The sequence below is a fragment of the Nicotiana tabacum genome, chromosome 23, assembly GCF_000715075.1.
Source record: "Nicotiana tabacum cultivar K326 chromosome 23, ASM71507v2, whole genome shotgun sequence".
NCBI classification, from domain to species: domain Eukaryota; kingdom Viridiplantae; phylum Streptophyta; class Magnoliopsida; order Solanales; family Solanaceae; genus Nicotiana; species Nicotiana tabacum.
In genome coordinates, this window is record NC_134102.1 from 76,492,049 (window position 1) to 76,513,613 (window position 21,565).

General features: G+C 36.3%; 1 protein-coding gene across 1 annotated transcript; it reads right to left on the reverse strand.

Annotated features, from left to right (window-relative positions):
- Positions 1 to 1,657: 1,657 nt before the first annotated feature.
- On the reverse strand, positions 1,658 to 12,085 carry LOC107774361 (uncharacterized). Its single transcript, XM_016593857.2, has 6 exons — positions 11,608 to 12,085; positions 9,775 to 10,833; positions 9,262 to 9,456; positions 9,027 to 9,181; positions 7,333 to 7,443; positions 1,658 to 1,982 (listed from the first exon to the last, which is right to left on the reverse strand). The coding sequence occupies exons 1-6, from the start codon at positions 11,776 to 11,778 to the stop codon at positions 1,922 to 1,924; spliced, it is 1,752 nt and encodes a 583-aa protein (XP_016449343.2). The 5' UTR covers positions 11,779 to 12,085; the 3' UTR covers positions 1,658 to 1,921.
- Positions 12,086 to 21,565: the final 9,480 nt, after the last annotated feature.

Genomic DNA, 21,565 nt, shown 5'->3' on the forward strand with positions numbered 1-21,565 from the left:
AATTTAGAATGAAGTCATTGAAAAAGTTGAAAGGAGACTAGCAACCTGGAAAATGCAATATCTCTCGATGGGAGGCAGACTCACAGTGATCAGTAGTGTCCTTGACAACATACCATCTTATTACATGTCTCTATTTTCTATACCAAGCTTAGTCCTGAAACAACTAGACCGGCTAAAAAGAAGGTTTTTATGGGAAGGAAACAGTGAGACTCAAAAAATTTCACTTGTTAGGTGGCCAAAAGTAACTCAACCAAAGTCTTATGGGGGATTGGGTATCAGGAATCTTAGGCTTCACAACAAATGTATGCTAATGAAATGGCTATGGAGGTATGGACAAACTGAAGCATGTTACTGGAAGGAGATCATTGACGCCAAATATGAAATTCAGAATCATTGGAGCCCCAAGAAAAGTTCAGCACCTCATGGAGTGGGTTTATGGAAACACATCAGCAACTTTCAAAATGATTTCTTTCAGAATAAATCATTCAAAGTTGGCAGTGGTGTTCATGTGAAATTCTGGAAAGACATATGGCTTGGTAATACAACACTAAAGGATTCATACCCAGGTCTACACCTAATAGCCTGCAATCAGGACTCAAATATTGCTCAAAATAGAGAGAACAACATTTGGAATCCAGTGTTTAGAAGAAATCTTCAGGATTGGGAAATCAATGACTTACTTGCTCTCCTAGCCACATTAGGAGATTTCATCACGGAAGATCAACAACGAGACAGAATCATCTGGGGGAATTCAAAAGAAGGACAATCAAAGAGGATTACAACCTTATCTGCTCACATAATAGAATATTAGAGGATTGGCCCTGGAAACATGTCTGGAGGACCAGAATGCCACTCAAAGTAGCATGCCTCACATGGACAGCCCTCAATGAAGCTGTTTTAACACAGGACAATCTTAGCAGAAGGAGCATTACTTTAGTCAACAGATGTTATATGTCCTAACAGAAATAAGAAAGTGTTAACCATATGTTTCTTCAGTGCCCAGTCACTGCTGATATTTAGAACTTCTTCTTATCCATTTTCGGTATAACTTGGACCATGCCTCACACCATCAAGGAAGCCTATATTAGCTGGATTTTTTGTAGAGTTGACAAAGCCATCAAAAGAATATGGAAAATAATCCAAGCAGTCATATTTTGGATTGTTTGGAAGAAAAGAAATGGCAGATGTTTTGATGGAATATCAACTCCAATACATTCCCTAAAAGCTAGATGTTTAGTTAGTTTGTTCAGTTGGAACTTTCTTTCCCCTGTTATTAGGGTAAACACTTTTTTGGATTTTGTTAGCTCCCTAGTTATAGCATAGGTACTCTTGTAATGAAGCTTACAGTGTTTTTTGTCTTTTGTACGAGAGCTAACATAAGTTCTGTTCTTGTAATTTGGCATCCTCCTGATGCCATTTCAATGATATTATCTTACTTCATCAAAAAAAAAAAAAGTATAGTATTATGGGTGAAAATCTTCCACACAATAGATTTGGGTTCAACTTTCATCGTCTCCCTTCCCACTTTTTCCTCCTATTCAATTGAATAATTCTTTTCTTTAAATGACTGTTCTTAATGGAGCAATTGACCCTCGTGGCGTACATTATCTATTTATCAATGAAAAGAAAGAAAGACTAAGAATAAAAAAGATACTTCTGGCGAATATCATGAATCATATTGATTTCTCACAGCGGTAAATCTCAAAGAAGCCATTTGAAATCTCTCCCCAGATCATACAGTAGTTGATCCATCTTTGCTGAGAAAGTATAAGTTTCTATCACAAATGAATATTTTACAACAATAAGAGATGGACAACTGCATCGAAACAGGACACTCTCGAACCATACTCTTTAAGTGTAATGTGAAGGTACTCCTGCTCTTGCAACACTAATACAAGAGACGATATCCAGGCAAGCAATATTAAACATTTCCTTGGAATGACTCAGATTGGCAGATATCACCTCGACATAATGGGCATACTCTACATCAAAATGAACAACGGTTATAGCAACATAATTGAACTCTACAACTACTAACGAAAGTGGAAGATATTTTTCGTCAAAGAAATACATAATTATCGCAAGACAAAATTATTATCAATCTTATTTCTTTGACATCTTAATCAAAATCTAGTGACCACACATAACAGGGTACAATGGCACTTAGCAGGGACATCCTTTCCTAATCTAATTTTCTTTGGCTGAGCAATCTTGTCCTAATCTAATTCTTTTCACCAATTCTGTAACCACCCACTCCCCACCTCATCTATTCTCTCATAGACACACTTACTCACTTTTTTATAACAGTACCAACAATTCTTGCATTTTTTCTTCTTTTTTAAAAGACCAAGATGGATGTCATTTATTTAATCGCGATTGATAGAGTCCTCATACCAAAACCAGATCTCACTAGATGACGAAAAATGTCATTATTCCCTCTAGACATTTCTTAGCTTATTAACCCTTTATCGATGTCTGAAAGACTTATAAGAGGGGCATTTTAAATCTCCAAAAAGCAAAAGAAGACTTCAGGGTCAACTAATGTAAGAGAAAGTCCCTTAAAATGCTTTTGTTCGCTCTTACCATCTGATGGTCAATTCTACAATCTTAAACCAGTTGTTCAATGATTCAATCGCTTCAATACTGAAGATTATTTTTTATCAAGACTTCAATACCTCTTACACCAGTTGTTCAATCAATCGCCTGAATAATAAAGATTAGTAGCTCTCTGTGTTATATATATATATATATATATATATATATACGTGCACACACACAAAAAGGATCCATTATTTTTTATAATGGGAGACAATGGTTCTTTTGTAAATATATCAACATTAGCGTATGTCCATTTTATCCACTAAACTAGCAGATTTATTCCTTCATTGTCATTTGTTGCACTTGACATTACTCGAAAGAATTATTTACCATGGATCCTACTCGATATTACTACAAAAATCATTTACCATAAACCCTTGATGCTGATGCTAAAATTCATCTTGACGCTCAAGGTTTTTGGAATACTTTGATTCAAAGTAATGAAGTATCTACCTAGGATAAAGTGCAGGCTGTGATTTTCCTGTTCATCATTTTCATGAAGGGTAAAGTACGTATAATAATAATGTTACCAAAATAAGTTTTCAATTAAAATTATATGGAGAAAATATCACAGATGATGACTTGTTGGAATTTTTTTTCCTATTTTTCATGCTTCTAATGCAATGTTATAATATTGATATCGTGAAAAGGGTTTTAAGAAATACTCTGAATTAATCACATGCCTACTTGTGGCTAAGTAGAATAATACTCTGTTGATGAATATCATGAAGGTTGTCCCACTGGATCAGCTCTATTCCCCGAAGTAAATGTGGCAGTACATGATCAACTCTTCAGTTCTGATCCTCAAAGCATATCCACATCCACGCCTATAGCCACGACCACAATAATTATCTTGTCTCTTCTCTACATTCACTTCAAGGGATGGAGCAGGTCCAGTGGAACGAGTTTAATGATTTTTCATTACTGAATATTATTCTGCTCAAGTAGGCATGTGATTAACTCAAAGTACTTTTTAAAATCTTTTTCACAATATTGATATTATAGCAATGCATTTGAAACATTAAAAAAAAAGAAAAAGAAAATGTATTCTTCAACGAGACATCATCTGTGATATTATCTTCACATAATTTTAATTGAAACTTTACTTTGAAAATGACAAAATTATGTGCAGTTACGATTTTAAAATAACGAAGTACCAAATCAGGATAAAAAGAATGTTGTGATTTTCCATCATCATCATCTTCATGAAGGGTGAACACTGAATAATGAGGATTACTAGTTCTCTGGGTTGTAAACACATACACAAAAGTGGATGTTCACTTTTTTTTAACCATGAAAGATCCACTTAAATTGTGAAATAATTTGAAGGAATGGTATGACCACTCGAAAGTGATAGTATTACTAAAAGCTCGTTGTAGACGTATTTATGGTTGCAGGAATTTATAACCAAAAGTATAATTCTATTAGTTTTTCAAAAAAAAGTTTTCAATTATAATTATGTGGAAATAATAACATATATGATGACTTGCTAGAAAAACTTTCTATTTTTCATGCTTCTAATGCAATGTTACAATATCGATACCATAAAAAGGGTTTTCAGAAATACTCTGAGGTAATCACATGCATACTTGTGACTAAGCAGAAAAATACTCTATTGATGAAAAATCATGAAAGTTGTCCCACTGGATTAGCTCCATTCAATGCAGCAGTACATGATCAATTCTTCCGTTTCGATTCTCAATGCAGATCCACATCCACATATATAGCCACGACCACAATAATTATCTTGTCTTTTCTCTACATTCACTTCAAGGGGTGGAGCAGATCCAGCGGAACAAGTTCATGATTTTTCATTATTGAATGTTATTCTGCTCCGCTACAAGTAGGCATGTGCTTAACTCACCGTATTTATTAAAACTTTATTCACAATATTTGATATTGTAGCAATACATTTGAAGCATGAAAAATAGAAAAGGTTTTCTCTAACGAAACATCATCCGTAATATTATCTTCACAATAATTTTAATTGAAAACTTATTATGACAAAATTATGCCCCATTTACGGTTTTAAAATAATGAAGTATCAAATCAAGATAAAATGAATGTTGTGATTTTCCATCGTCTTCATCTTCACGAAGGGATAAAATTGAATAATAAAGATTACTAGCTCTCTGGTGTGTAAACACATGCACACAAGTGGATGTCCACTTTTTTAACCATGATAGATCCACTTGAATTATAGAATAATTTGAAGAAACGGTAATAACCACCCGAAATCGATAGAATTGCCAAAAGCTCGTTATGGGTAGATGCATTTGCTGCAGGAATTTACAACCATGAATGACTTTTTGGAAAAACTTTCTATTTTTCATGCTTCTAATGCAATGTTACAATATCGAAATCATTAAAAAATGATTTTAAGGAACACTTTGAGTTAATCACATGCCTACTTGTGCCTAAGTAGAATAATACTTTGTTGATGAATATCATGAAGGTTGTCCCACTAGATCAACTCCATTCCTACAAGTAAATGTAGCAGTACATGATCAACTCTTCGGTTCTGATCCTCAAAGCAGATCCGCATCCACGTCTATAGCCACGACCACAATAATTATCTTGTCTCTTCTCTACATTCACTATGGAGCAGATCCAGTGAAACGAGTTTAATGATTTTTCATTACCGAGTATTATTCTTCACAACTACAAGTAGGCATGTGATTAACTTATAGTATTTCTTAAAACCCTTTTTGCGACATAGATATGTAGCAGCGCATTTAAGCACGAAAATAGAAAGGGTTTTCTCCAACGAGACATCTCTGATATTATCTCCATATAATTATAATTGAAAACTAGTTTGAAAATGATAGAACTCATGACAAGCTTTTAGTATTACTATCACTTTTAGATGGTCATACCAACAACAACAACATACCCAGTGAAATCCCACAAGTGAGGTTTGGGGAGGGCAGAGTGTACGTAGACTTTTTACCCCTACCTTGTGGAGTTAGAGAGGCAAAGGTCATACCATTCCTTTAAATTATTCTACAATTCAAATGAATCTTTCACAATTAAAGGAGGGGTAGAGGTAATGAAGAAAATCTTAGCCTTCACTTTATTCTGATTGCTTCATTACCTTGGATAATAGTACTACAAGGATCTTTAGCGCCTAGGTGAATTTCAGCATCAAGAACCCATGATAAATAACTCTTTGCAGTAATGTCGAGTGTCATGAATGGTAATGATGGGATGAAGAAATAATCTACTAGTTTAGCGGATACAAGTGGACATCCACTTATGCGAATAAATTTTACTTTCTCTACTTTTCTTAAATACTACTATTCTCTTAATATTATAGTTCTTGTTAATTACCTTGTTTTGAAACACTGCATATACTCTACGTATTTGACAAATAAGATGCGGGAGGCGAGGTTGGGATGGTTTGGGCATGTTAAGAGGAGAAACACAGAAACCCCAGTTAGGAGGTGTGAGAAGTTAGCCTTGGTCAATATAAGGAGGGGTAAAGGTAGGCCTAAAAAGTCTTGGGGAGAGGTAATTAGGCGGGACATGGCGCAGCTACAGCTTACTGAGGATATGACCCTTGATAGGAGAGTGGAAGTCGCGGATCAGGGTAGAAGGTTAGTAGGTAGGCGAGCGTTTCCCTTTGCATTGATTTTCTTAGATTACTATTATTACCTTTCATTTAGTTGCTACCTTTGCTTTGATTTTCTTTTATATGTTGTTTTTACTGCTTGTTGTCATTACTTCTTTTCATCCTTTCTTTAGCCAAGGGTCTATCGGAAACAGTCTCTCTGCCTTCCGGGGTAGGGGTACGGTTGCGTACATCTCACCCTCCCCAAACTCCACTTGTGGGAATTCACTGGGCATGTTGTTGTTACAATATGTCCTAAATTGTTATATTGCATGATTTAGAGATTCTATCACTTAAGTGGAAACAGTGACACATTGAAGATATTTTGTCATTATCTTCAAATTGGACTGTGGTGTAGGTCTAAGAATTTGGATATCTTTTGGCTGCATTTATCCTGTCTTACACGGTTTCTTCTACTTTGGAATATCTTACTTAGAGATTTTACCGGGTGTGTACAATTACCAATATCTACCCCTTCTAGGTTTGCTATTGGGTTTAACGAACTTCTTTAAAGAACATCTTGATTGGAAACATAATATCAACCTACATAAATCATACTCAATGTGCGGCTATTCAATAAGTTTCTTTCCCAAAATTTATCTCCATCAACTATTGAGGATGGTTCCAAGAGTAACATTAAGACTACAGATGAGTGAGTGTTTCAAGAGAAACCTTAAAAATGTCTCTAATAAACTCTGATATTTTTAATTTAAAAAAAAAATTGGTGGTGTTTGGGCCAGCTTATCTCGGATGAACCTTTCTCTCCAAAGTAACCACTTCAACGAACCACCAGTACACACCCGTGGATGCCAACTCTAATTTCAAACATGCTGCTTCTGCTTATGCGTATGGTAGCAAAGGCGATGGAAAGATTGAGGCAGAAGGGTGCTAACAAGAAATAAGTCTTAAAGAGAATCCATCTCATTAGATCATATGCAAGTAGATTCTTGTTCATCTCTAAGTGAGTCTCATGATACGAGGAAACAACTTTAATCTATATTTTAAGGCTAAATTGAAGTTTCATAACTCTAGTCTCGAGGAAAATTGGAAGATACATATAGTTGAGGAGCTTCTGTAATTGAATTTGAAATATACCAGCACAAAGCAAACAAGAAAAGGTATACCTGTGAATTTCTTTGAGCCATTTGTCAACACAAGTCCTGTGAAATTCATGATGGCAAGGCAGTGTTCGTAAAATATCTCCCTCCTCGTACTCAACCAGACAAATGTAACATCTGTCAAAGTAAGCCAAATAGTTCACATAAGAAAGACGGCCGCAATATTCAAGTTAAAAAGACCGCATAACAAATTAAATTTTGACTAAGAATGAACAAAAGAAAGGAAATATTTATGTATTCTGAATTTTGACTTCGATAATACACAGAACCAGTAAAGGAGCTTTAATATAAAGCATGCAATCATACTTTATTTATTTCCAGACATAACAAGTTATGATTGGTTAACTTACTCCAGGGTGTTAGTAACCAAACAGATTTTTTCAAGGTCTAAACATAAATCCTAAGCAAACATAAGACCTGCATGAAGAGTGATAACAGCAAATCAAGCATGAAAGAAGACCACTACATCCACCTAGAACTCTTTATGACTTCTATTTAGAATAGCTAAAATTAAAGAAAGAACAAGTGACAGCAAAAGATTAGTAAAGAAGACCCTCAAGATTGTTTGTACTTCGTTGCAAAAGCTTTGGAGTTAAGAGGTTTCCCAGCATCTTAATTTTTTTCTTTGTTCTTTTTGTCAAGAATCACTGCATTCGCTCGGGGTCTGTGTTGGTAACATCAAATATACAAAGACGCATGTTCCAATGTTAGAGATACCATAACATGACTTACGCCCTTGGTTTAATAAAGAATGAACCTATTTGATTAGGCACAGAGTTTAAGAAAGAACGAAAGACTTTTAAAACTCGTGGTCTAAAACAATCCATAGATATTTGTATGGCTATAAATCATCTATTAAGAGTAAAACGGGAAGTTTAAAGTTACATTGTTTTCAAATTTAGAAATGGGTCATTCTTTTGAAGGGACTAAAAAGGAAATAGGTTCATTCTTTTTGAAACGGAGGGAGTATATAATTTGGAATAGCATGCCAGAGCACAATTCACGCATATGTCCGTGCACAAAGCAAACTCTCAATTCAGAACAGAAAAAACAAAGAAAACAAAGATTACAATGGTAGAAATCCCAGCTGGACCAGAGATCTCCTTGTTAAGTGGTTCTAAATCATCTGACACCAATACAACTGATGCCAAGTGACCTGGCTAGTGGTTTGTTGAAATGCATCGCATAATTCAAGCTTTACACTGAGCTGAAAAATACTTCCACATATCGAAAAATCAGAAAATAAAGAGATACTTCAACTTATTTTTCAGAACATTCTTCAATCATTGTTCTATAGCAAACCTTCAGAAACATCTATTCACCTCCGTTCAGAGGAAGAGAAGATCTCATATCAGGGTTTGCTGAATGTAGTTTAGAAGTAAAGAAAGAGGGTTAAGCAAGAGATGCCAGACCATTGAGCCTATTTTCATTGGTCATATTTTTCCTTTTCCATAGGACTGCTGATTATTCATCCTGGTAGGAATTTTCAGTGGCTTTTCTTTCAAACTTCGTGTCTCTTCTAGCTACTTCTCCATTAAATTTTGGCATAACCTTTTGGAAATGCATCTTTATTTACTTCTAGGAAGTGCTATATTAATATATGAATAACTTTCTCCGAAAGAATTAGAGATTCAAAACTTAAGCACAAAACTGTAAATGGTGCAAGCAGATACAGGCAAAGAGTAAAATGTAACACTCACTGTGCAACTTCGTCATTTGAACTCCTACGGAATTTGTTGTATGATTTGACAGGTAGGGATTCAACAACTTCATTGGGTGCTGGAACAGACCCAATTGAGGATACAGAAGGCTGAGATGATAGCACAACCGATTGCTGATGAATTTCATCTAGAACCTAAAATGAGTACCCAAGCTCACTCGTACTGATGATTAAAAGGTAAGTGCCTGTAAAGTAAAACGGATTGGTAACATTACCTCAAATAAAGCTTCGGCCAACATAACAATTCTTGAAATGCTTGCCCTGGCACTACTGTCACTATCTAAGTTAGCTCCTCGGGTACCAATATGACACGTACAGTGACCCGTTCGATGCTGACCAGATAAGACACAAGACCTCTCATGGCCAGAGTGGTTCTCAAAGCGCCTTCCCAGTCGTTGAAGAGCATAGACCTAAAAAGTGAATAATATGTTCGTGTCAAGAGGATCTTGTCCTGGCTCAAAACTATACATGATTAGAGGAACCCTACATATAATATGCTGTTCAAGCTCATTCAGATTACAGTTCTGTTTCCAGGCTACATATTTTTTAGCATTATTTTGGAAGTAGCCATTTCATAAGTGGCCAACGAGTTACACCAAACACGAGAAACACGATTAGAACTGCTGCATTCATGTATGAAGAAAAATAGACTTTTACCCTCTTGCTTATATGGGGATGCAATATAAACCAAATGTGAGCACAATGAAGTTAGGCAGATATTCACAGACCTGAGATCTTATTCTTCTTCGCCTCTCTAGCCAATTTGACCTATGCTCCAGCATACCACTATATCTTGCTTCTCTTCCTCTTGGGCTCTCAACTGCATAATATTGGCTCCCATACAAGGAGGTAGAGGTACCAGATGATGAAAGGCCAGAAGTATTTGATAGATTTAAGTCATTCCCTTCGGATGCTGTCAAACTTAATTCACCACCCAAATGCTGTCTCACACTATTGTCACTAGCATGTCTGGTTACTGTTTCCCGTTGAAAGGAACAAACATCAGGAAACGATGATCTTCGAACAACCCTATCACGAAGTCTACCAACACTCAAGGTTCTACTAATACTGATATTCCTTTCAGTAGGCTCACGAGCAGCACTTCTTCTGTCAGAAACTCTTGTCTCGAAACCATCAGTATAATTATGATTTCTTGGAGAATATAAATTAACACTACACTCTACTCTAGTATCATTTATGTCACCTGACAACCCTCTTCTGGACGCCATATGTGGCTCATCCATAAAATTATCAGGAAAGTTAGCAGTTGAAGGAGTGAACGCCAAGTGATTAGAAGTAACATCTTCAGAACATCGGCTAGGAGACTGATTGCTGAAACAGCTAGGAAAGAAGTCACAACTCTGTGGCCTTTCATTTCTATTGGTGAATCTACCTGACGAACTTGAGCGTGGAAGCTCACCCTCATCGGTTGAAATAGCAAACCTCTGTGAAGATGCAAAAAGGGACCTCGCTGACCCTAAACTATTTGCTCTGCTCAGCCGGAAGCTCATGTTGCCAGGACGAAAACTGAAGCGGGGGAGGAAACGACCAGAAGGATTCGATGATCTAGATGAGGAAGCTCGAGAAGAAGCGTCACCTCTCCTAGCCACAGTATCAGATAAGGTTGATTCATCCCAATCATCAAGCTCAATATTGGAGTCTACACATGTTTCATCATGCTTCTTAACTTTAACCTTTCCATACCATTCGGTCTTTCTTCCTCCTGATTTAGACTCACTCAAACAAGGACCAGTAACCCCGTTTCTTTTGGTTTGATGTTCCGAAGCCTGAATACAAGTTTATGAATCAAAAAAAGATATTGCATAGGTATTCATATTAAAAGACATCAAATCCTGCATGAATCATGCACGCGTTCCTCGTCAACTATGTAACAATCATTTGCACCCACCCATCCCACACCCCTACCTCCACTCATTCCTAACTATTTTTAGCAATCAGGACCATATAACATAAGATTTCCGGGCCAGCTTGAGCGCAAGTCAACTGTACCACCGGGTACCTGCTATCTCCCACCAGCACAAGTACCGGGTAACTCTGCTCACCAAGGCCAAGAACCGTTTAACATAAAACTACCGTATAATCTAAACCACTAAAAAGAAACTTACATGAAAAATTTAGTAGTTCATACTAAATTCCATGTTTAACTGTGCAGCGTAAAAATATAAATACAATTCTAGGCATTAACAATTCTAGAGCCATAAGTACAACTAAGAAAGCACAATGAACAACCTCTATGCATGCCGTTAGATACAGAATGCTAGAAAACTACAAATCCGTTGTACATTAACAGTAAACTAGTTTATATTCGATTTCTGTATCATAATATGCATAAAGCATACCGTGAAAAAAGTTCGAGCCGTGAAAACAGCCTAAGCCTGCAGTGGTCAGGCCGTTCCCCGGACGTCCGGCTCATCGCGGGAGCGTACCGGGCTGCCCTTTTTATACCGTGAAAAAACAGCCAGAATGTACAACCATTTAGGCACAATGTACAACATCAAAGCATGCTGAAACTCACAGAACGAAAACACAAAAAGCAAGACCTGTGTTGCTTCGTTGTCAGAATCGCGAGATCCGAGACAAGACGACTGAAAAACTTTACTCCGAGTGGATCGAGATCTCCGAACGACCGCCGTCGACGACGAAGATGAAGATGAAGTCGCCGGCGGCAGCGGTGAATCAGTTGCAGTATTCTTACTACTACTCGAACCCATTTTTTCAGTGTAGATCCAAATCTGAAGTTTCAGATCTAGTAATTTGAATATAACAGTTGGATTTTCATTATTTTATACACAATTAATTGCATAAATTTTCATGGATTAGTGGAGTGAGGTGGTGGGGTAAGAGAAGAGCAGATGGCGTTATTTATGGCAGTATTTGAGGATTCAAATTCAAGCTTGGTCGGGACGCTGCTATTTAATTTAACGGTGTATTGTATACATATTTTGTTGCTCTTTTGGTCTATTGCAGCCTTTGTAGTAATAGCGCGAATTCAAATGTAATCACTTTGTTGCCTTGTGTTGTGTAATAATGCCCCTCTTTTTGGATTTATGACTGATTATGAAATCCCCTTGATTTTGGTAAATTTCTTTAATGGCTTATTGAAAAAGAAATAACATAATCATATAGTAAATATTTTATATCGTGGATAATAAGATAGATTATTGTAGTATGGATTTGTCCTTTTTGTCGGTGGCGGAGCCTCATGCATCACGTCCTTCGTCGTAAAATTATACTGTATAACTCAGTAATTTTTTTTAAATATATATATATACTATATAATGACTGCTTCATGCTTACTCCAACTCCAAAATAAGCTAAGATCAAATAATATGTTGGATTTGGATAACCTTACCCTGCCTTTGGAAACACGGGTAATTCCACAACCCCTTCCTTGGACATGGAAATATGATAAAGTTGGCTTTCAATGACAAAAAAATTAGAATTGTTTATCTGCATGTGTATTGCGCAAGAAAAGTCGTCTATCTATTAACATGACGTGCCTATCAAAGCCGGCTGAAGGGTAAGACAGCCCAAGCAATGGCTCAGGGGCCTCAAATTTTGGGAGGGCCCCACTTTTCTTTGGTAGTAATTTTAATTTTTTTAATATAAAAATTGAGTATCTTAATGCTAAAAAGTAAAAAAGTTAATACAAAAAGGAAAAGAAAGTTTTTAATTTTTTACTGACGTTCGTTGAGATTTGAATAATTTAAAGGGTATAAAGATATCTTTGATTTTTATTTAGCGGGTAAAATTTGAGAACACTAGTTGATAAGAATCTAAAAAAAAATATTGTTTTAGCCTTGATAAAAACATAATAATCTGATATGGTAGTTTAAACTTATTTTTAAGTTATATAACGTTAAAAAAAATACTACAAGCAGAAAAGATAATACTCTGATCGGTACACCCAATAAGATAACAAGAATTGATTTTTTTTTTCAAATATTTATATTGCTCATAAAATAGTATTCCTATAACAATTTTGCATAGGATCAACAATGTGTTAGGAGAAGCTGAATGGATCGGATTACCTATATTATCAATTAAAAAAGACTTATTAGAATAACTCGTTATAAGAAAATTGTTAATAGTTTTAAATCTAAAAATTTTAAAAAAAAATAGACTTCAAATAAAAATATACAAAATTTATTTTGTTAACAAATTAGGGCCTCTCATCTAGATTTTGCTTTAGGCCGCTTATTTACACAATGCACGCAACATTCGCAAGTTTGATTAACAAAGTTTAGTTGCTTCCAAAGTATTAGCTGCAAATAATGTGAAGAGGAAATATACATAAATGATGTCATTTTAGTTCCTATAGGATCACTAGGATTTGATATAGACTCGTAGGACTAAGCATCTCTCTTTAGTATTGAATGCTTTTTGTCCATTTGCTTCATGCTGTTGCTTTCTGATTTCAATTTATTGGAAATTAAACCTCTTTATGTTAGAAGTTATTTCTTTAATAAAACTTTGATATGTATTACTTATGTATAAAGGCCATTGAAGAATGCTACCGATTCTATTTAACTTTCTACAAGAATAACAAGACTATTGTTTTTATTGGATGATGATCGAGTTTAACATGAGCAAGCTTTTATGCCAACTAGTGTATTTTTATTTTATTTTATTTAGGAAGTGTATTTCTCGTGACTTTTGTTTAGTATGGTTATGTGCTTGTCTAGTTAGAGATATTTCTTCTTTTCTAATGTACCAAAAAAACAAAACAAAAAAAGTTAGAGATATCTTTTAGGACCTTAATTTTTGTGTAACGATGATACTCGAATATGTAACTTTTATGTTCACTTGATCTACTTATTTATTAAATAATATTATATGGTTCTCATATGAAAAAAAAAAAAAAAAAGAAGGCATAAGGTATCATAATACCAAATGGCTCTTTAAATGTTGAAAAAAAAAGTTTGTGCTTTTTTCAATCATATGATATTTGGAATTCATATTTATGATGTATAAGGCATATTAAAAGGGTTATGCTTCTTACCACAAATATTTTCATTCTTAGAATCTGAACCTAAAACCTTTGATTTAGAGTCAACGGTAGAGGAAATAGGGTCAAGGATGAAGGGATCTCTTCCTTCCAACAACAGTATTATAGTGAAAATTTATACTTCAAAGTGTGAAATATCAACACCACTCTCACATGTTGTATGTAGGATTTCAAGGTTATACCCCAACCACATCCTTTAGCTCTAACAATAGAAACATTATACGGCTAACCATCTCACTTGCCAATTGCCATGAATTATTAAGCTATCTAATAATCTCCAAAGTTGATAGAATTAAGTACCAAAGGTGTTGTCTCAAACTTTCCAATGTGGACACTCCGACCAATGACCAATTATTTTTCAAAAGAAAAAAATGTTTGATATAACTTTTTTCTCTTAAATTACTTCGATCAAAAGTATATCCCAATTGAAATTATCAATAATCCTATTAGTTTGCTTTCAGCAGCTTCAATCAGTTCAATCTTGTTTCTAGATTTTTTTGCCCAAACTAGTTATGGTACGGTATTTCATTTTTTCTTTTCTAAAAGTCATTCGGTGTTCAAAATTCACTTGTCTAACTAGTTAATATTGTATAGGTTAAAATCCGCCCTAGAATATTTGGGGTAAGATAGCATTAAGGAAAGATTCAGTCAAGGTCGACCAGGAAGCAACGAGATTAGTTGTCGAAATATCAACAATGGTCAAGGTCGAGCACCGTTGACAGAGCCGTAACAGCTAGTTTTTGAAATAGGATATTAAAGAGAATATTCTAGTAGATATTCTCTGGACTTGTACTATTAGGGTTTGTTAGAGACATGTCTCATATAAATAGAAAATGAGGCAATGGTATAGGGCAGGTGATATTCATTTTAAGAACACACTTTGACAAAAGATTCTCTCTCTTTGACTATTATACAAACAACACCTTTCTCACCAAATTCTTTCCTATATTATTCCATACTTTCTACCGGATCCGAGGATAATTCGAATATTCAAGGATTTGCATGTCATTCATCATTGTCAGGAGAAGTAACACTTCCTTCCTCCTTTATTGGGTGAATCACTCTTTTTATTTACTTGAATGTTATTTATTATTGTTTGTAGCTATTTAATGCTTTATCATTATTTATGTTGCTTGGAATGATTGTTACACACCATCGTTGTATCTCTATCCGGTCTGTTTAATATCAGTTACACTTTCGGAACTCACATCTAGAAATATTATTGTTAACTAGATTTAACCCCTTAATACATAAATTTAATTACTTGAGCCAAGAATTATATTTTTTGGTCAAACAACTTGGCGCCGTCTATGGAGATTTTCTAGTTAAAGTTTTAGTTTTGTCACGCCCCAAACTCGGGGAGCGCGACCGGCGCTCAACTAAGTGAACCCGGCCGAGCAAGCCTGTTGGATTTTCTTCTACCCAAACTCATCCATGAATAAAGAGAATACATATTTTTATTAATCGAACAATAAAGTGATCATGTCTGCAATACCAATCCTTACCATTTTCTACTTCATTTTAAAGTCTCAAATTTCACACATATTTTTCATAATCTGAAGTGGAATAAGTAATTCAAACACAACACAACTAGTTTGACTTCCCCAGCACTAATATACAACACACACTATGTCTACGGAGCCTCTAAAAAGTTACAAAAGAGTGTTATGATAGTGCCGGCAACAAGGCCCCGGCTATACCTCGAGACGTGATAATAATATAAACAAAAGATTAAATACATGACCCCGGGATGAAGTGGGGATCACCAAGCCTGCTGGGAAGAGGATGTACCACTATCACTGATCAACACTGCCTGCTATGGAACCACCTGCATCTATTTAAAGATGCAGCGCCCCCGGCAAAAGGGACATTAGTACTGTCGAATAGTACTAGTATGTTAAACTCAACACCATCTTAATAGAATGAATAATGATACAAGGGGGAACAGTCAAGAGTTCAATAAGAGTTTCAAATAATACTAAAACATCAAGTTAAGCATCACATAAGTTTTCAAGTCAATTTCCATGTTATTAGGTTGGATGATCATCTTTAGTGCCGATATACCATAATTCATAATACCACCGTATTCTTACACGGAGTCCGATCACGACCCGATCGGCTAGGTCGTCTCATTTGAGACATAAACCATAACCACAATTTCATTATAATTTCCAGTACAGTCACCACCATGTATGCGGCATGGCGTCCGATCACGGTCCGATCGGCTAGGCCGTCTCACCCAAGACATTACCTTTTTCAGTCAATCATCTCACATTATACTTCTTTCATATCCTTTCGATTCATTGGCACTAGTAGTCACAATTATAAAGTCATTCTTGACACTTGGCCGTATTTCATAATTCTAGTTCCCCTTCCACATTCAAACATCATTATAATTATCAACAATAATAAGGCTTTCTATTCAAGACATTAAATTCACATATGAGCAATTTAGCAATTTGGGAATCTTAGGCACATAGAGGCTTTTCATACAATTTGGCATAACAACCTTTATTTCGATCTTCACTTGAAGTCTTAACATTTTTAACACATATTCCATATTTTGAACACATCCTCAATGATAAGGTGAACACATCCTGTTCTGCAGTCGCATAATGAACCGCATAACAATTCTGCGGTCGCATAGTTGACCGCAGAATGGCATCCAACCCAGCCCATACCTGCCTCACTCTGCGGCCATTATGCGGCCCGCAGAGTGATTCTGCGATCGCATAATGGACCGCTGAAACGCATTTTTATGCCAAAAATTTTTCTTTACTCCTAAATGCATTGTTCAACCCAAAAAGTCTTAACCGCGGCTCGTAAGATCACCGCGAAGAATTTCTACAATCCTCAAATACGTAAGCCTAGTCCAGCACCATGAAACATTATTTTTCCTTTGCGAAATCGTACGGGGCCAGTCAAAACCCAAAATCTCACATGTCATGATGGCGCCTATCTAAATACTAGGCAAGCCAAAAAAATCCCAATAAAACACCATTTCTTTTAAATTTGAGAACAAAATAGTTAAATTCAGCGGAAGAAATCTCAAATTTCAAATATAACACTCCCAAAACCTTGTGTCACTGAGTACATGAGCATCTAATATGAATACAATGTCTGACTGATAAAAAGCCACTGTTTGAAAGTATAGAACAGTATAATAACTGAAGAAAAGAGAGACAAGGTCATCGGACGCCAAACAACTACCTTGATAGTCTCCAACTGATAGTACTCTGAAATCTAACAATCTCCATGTCCGAAAGTACCTGGATCTGCACACGAGGTGCAGAGTGTAGTATGAGTACAACTAACTCAATAAGTAACAAGACTAATCTCTGGGCTGAAAGAAATGATGAGCTCTGCAGGTACAGTCCAGTAAAAATAATGGTACATAAATATAGGCATGCTTTCAAGTTCAACAGTAAACTCAGTACAAGTGAAATAGATTAATACTGAATGATATGAGGCATATGACATATCAGTAGAAAGACCTCAAGTACATACTGGTTACAAATTATCCGATCACTTAGTATTGTTTATGGTCAATCCAGCCCAGGGGTGTTCCAACCCGTATATATATGCACATCGACTGATAATCAGTCATCCAGTACCGTATAAGGCCAGTCCAGCCCTGGGATAATTTATCCCTAAATATAAATGATACTGACAAGATCTATGTCCACATAACTCATTACAATACAAATAAGTAAGGCAAGTCCATGCCCTGGGAAAATCCATCCCGAATATCGATGATCATCTACGCTCACTGGGGGTGTGTACAGACCCCGGAGGGGCTCCTTCAACCTAAGCGTAATACAAAGCCAATATGGCCTAATGCAGGCGGGCAGTCCCGATCCGTATAATAATAAAGCCTGTAAGGCCTGCTACAGGCGGGCAATCCCGATCCATAAAATAGTAAAGCCTATAAGGCCTGCTGCAGGCGGGCAGTCCCGATCCAGAACAATAATAATGTATAAAGCCATTCTGGCCTGCTGCAGGCGGGCAACCCTGATCCATTTAATAATAACATATATAAAGCCAAATGGCCTGCTGCGTTGCACAGCTCAATCCCATAAATATCCTCACAATGGATAATTATTACTGAGTGTGAAATGTATATTTTAGAATAATTAATTCAACAGTATCACGACCCCATGGGTCCAAAAATATCGGCACATAGCCTAAACATGATCTTTATTACTAGTCTCAGCTTAATTCCTCTATCAAGTGCCACATGTTCAGATAATAACATGATTCTTTAATTTTACTACTTCACAGGATTTATTCAAGACATATTTTCGGTGGTGCACGTCTACATGTTCGTCACCTATCGTGTGTGTCACCTCCAAACAATTCATATCATACCAAATTCGGGAATTCATACCCTCAGAACCAAGTTTAGAAGTGTTACTTACTTCAAACCGTGTAATTCTTTAATTCGGTATGCCTTTGCCTCGTGAATTTGCCTCCAAACGCCTCAAATCTAGCCACAATTAATTCGATTCAGTCAATAAAATTTATTGGAATTAATTTTAGAAGAAAATGCTAATTTTCCACAAAAATCCAAAATTTAGCTCAAAAATCGTCTGTGGGGCCCACATCTCGGAATACGACGAAACTTACACAATCCGACAATCCATCCAATTACAAGTCCAATCATACTAATTTCACTCAAATCCGACTCCGAATCGGTGTTCAAATCTCGAAAATTTATTTTTATGAAATTGTAGAAATTCCTCCGATTTCTCTTGAAAAATCAATAATCTAACGACGAAACGAAGATTAATTCATGGAGTATAATCACAAGGGAGTCAAGAACACTTACCCCAAGTTTTGTGGAAAATTTCCTCTCCAGAGTCGCCCAATCCGAGCTCCAAAATCCGAAAATGAAGAAAGAAACCAAAACCCACGATTTTATCTTCTATCCAGTCATTTAATCTTCGCGATCGCGCGCACAAAAATTTCTAGCCCAAAATTTGCCTTTCGCGATCGCGAAGCACAAATGCCCAGCTCTTCCAGACATCCTCTAGTATAATGGTCATAACTTTTTGTACAAAACTCCATATTGCAATTGGTTTAGCTTTTTAAAAATTAGACACCAAGAGCTATAACTTTCATTTGTTGCTCATCTCCCAATTCCTTATATATTCCGAGATATAAGCTTCCCAAGTCATCCTTGTGCAACAGAGAATTTCTAAACTCTTCCCAGATAGCCTATAGTGTATCCATCATAACCTTTTGTATACAACTCAAAATGACAAATGATTTACCTTTATGAAAACTAGACATAAAGGGTTATAACTTTTATTTTGGATCATCTCCAAATTCCTTATAGATTGAGAGATATAATCTTCCAAAGTCGGGTTAGTGCAACAGAAGTTTGTTCTACGCGATCGCGAAAAGGCTTCCGCGATCGCGATTCACACTGCCCAAACAGCAAAATTGCTCTTCGCGATCGCGACCAATTGTCCGCGATTGCGATGCATATCTCTTTGGCTAAAAACCAGCAACTAAGAATGGCCTAGAAATGGTCCGAAACCACCCCGAAACTCACCCGAGCCCCTCGGGACCTCAACCAAATATACCAACAAGTCCTAAAAAATTATACGAACTTAGTCAAAGCCTCGAATCACATCAAACAACGCTAAAATCATGAATCCTACCTCAATTCAACCCTAATAAACTTTGAACTTTCAAATTTTATATCTTGTGCCGAAATACATCAAATCAATCCGGAATGACTTCAAATTTTGCACACGAGTCATAAATGACGTAACGAAGATATTTCAATTTCCAGAATTGGATTCCGACCTCGATATCAAAAAGTCAACCCCCGGTCAAACTTCCCAAAAATTCAACTTTCGGCATTTCAAGCCTAATTCCACTACGTACCTCCAAATAATTTTCGGACACGCTCCTAAGTTCAAAATCATCATACAGAGCTATTGGAATCATAAAAATTCAAATCCGAGGTCGTTTACACATAAGTCAATATCCGGTCAACTATTTCAACTTAAGCTTCCAACATGAAAGTTCATTCTTCCAAGCTAATTCCGAAATACCTTAAAACCAAAACCGATAATTTACACAAGTCATAATACCTCGTAGGGAGTTATTCAATACTTTAAATAGTTGAAAGGAGCGTAAATGCTCAAAACGACCGGTCGGGTCGTTACAATCTCCCCTACTTAAACATACGTTCATCCTCGAACGTGCCAGGATTTGTTTCCAAGCCACCACATCACTATTCCATCTTACCACGCACGTACCCGGGGGTGATCCCCCGTCACCCTATTCCACATAGGCTTGACAACACAATACCACTGAAATCATTGATTTAACTTTGGCCCATAAACCTTGGAAATTAATTTCCAACCTTTATAATTTCTTTCAAGACACAAATCTTACATTTACACACTGTATGAGTTTGAACAAGTTGTATCAAGCCATAACCATAACCACGGATATAATCAACTAACATATTACACAACTCGCATGCTCGTAGCACCATTCCTGAGCATAGTGACTACTCCAAAACCAACCACATACTAGTATTAAACCCATATCGAACCAAACTTCATCCCAAAATCTTTGTACACTGTTGATAATAAAAGAAACACGTAAAATTTCATGACCACTTACCAGACCAACAACTCATAGATCTCTCTCGCCCCAACCAGAACAATAATCACTTTCTGAGACGACTTTCAATATTATACTCCCGAATATACCGAAATCAAACCTGATAGTACCCATTCTAGGTCCAATGACCTTATATTAGACATGCCGCATCAATATAACTCAGAGTCACAACTATGATGCTATAAGCTCATTATATATAGTAGAACCAAGACGTACAAATTTGATAACAGTAACCAGCTCTTCTAGAACTCACATTAACATCACTCGCACGGACAACTCACATGCTATAGTATCAATATCTAGACCCGCACGGACAACTCCCGTGCCAATAATATCAGTATATGGATCCGCACGGACAACTCACGTGCCAATAACATAATCCGCCTAGCATAGTCACATGCCTTTAGTTCAAGCATAACATACGGGAGCAATCGAATAAGTACACATGAACCATCGTAACTGATTACAACTCCAGCACTCACATGGCTATCACATCCTTCATGCACGATCATCCCACTAGGAATATTCCCATAATTCCTCCGTGCCATATAGCAATAATTTGAATATCAGTAGTTTATCAACCAGGTGAGTACTGCAACCAATAAACATCCGTAAGTCAAAACACAATGCGCCTTTTGAAATGCGCACCCTTCTCATGGATTATCGTGCAGTTATAACATTCATCTAATTATCTGAAATTGACCATTCTGTCTAAAATTCATGATCTTCCTTTCAAGAATGAACTGCCACCTTGTACATGTAGATCTTAATCTCGCGCCACACACCACATCTATCATGCCATCATGTGACAAGCATGGGAATTATGGGTAACCAGCAAATTACAT

Bases quoted from the DNA above. Each gene is read 5' to 3' on its own strand.
- LOC107774361 (XM_016593857.2), bottom strand. From the start codon at position 11,778: ATGGGTTCGAGTAGTAGTAAGAATACTGCAACTGATTCACCGCTGCCG. The intron at 9,457-9,774 runs GTCTGTGAATAT...TTCACTTTTTAG, and splicing joins GAAGAAGAATAAGATCTCAG to GTCTATGCTCTTCAACGACT. The intron at 1,983-7,332 runs GTATACCTTTTC...ATTTTGATGTAG, and splicing joins TGGCTCAAAGAAATTCACAG to AGTATGCCCATTATGTCGAG.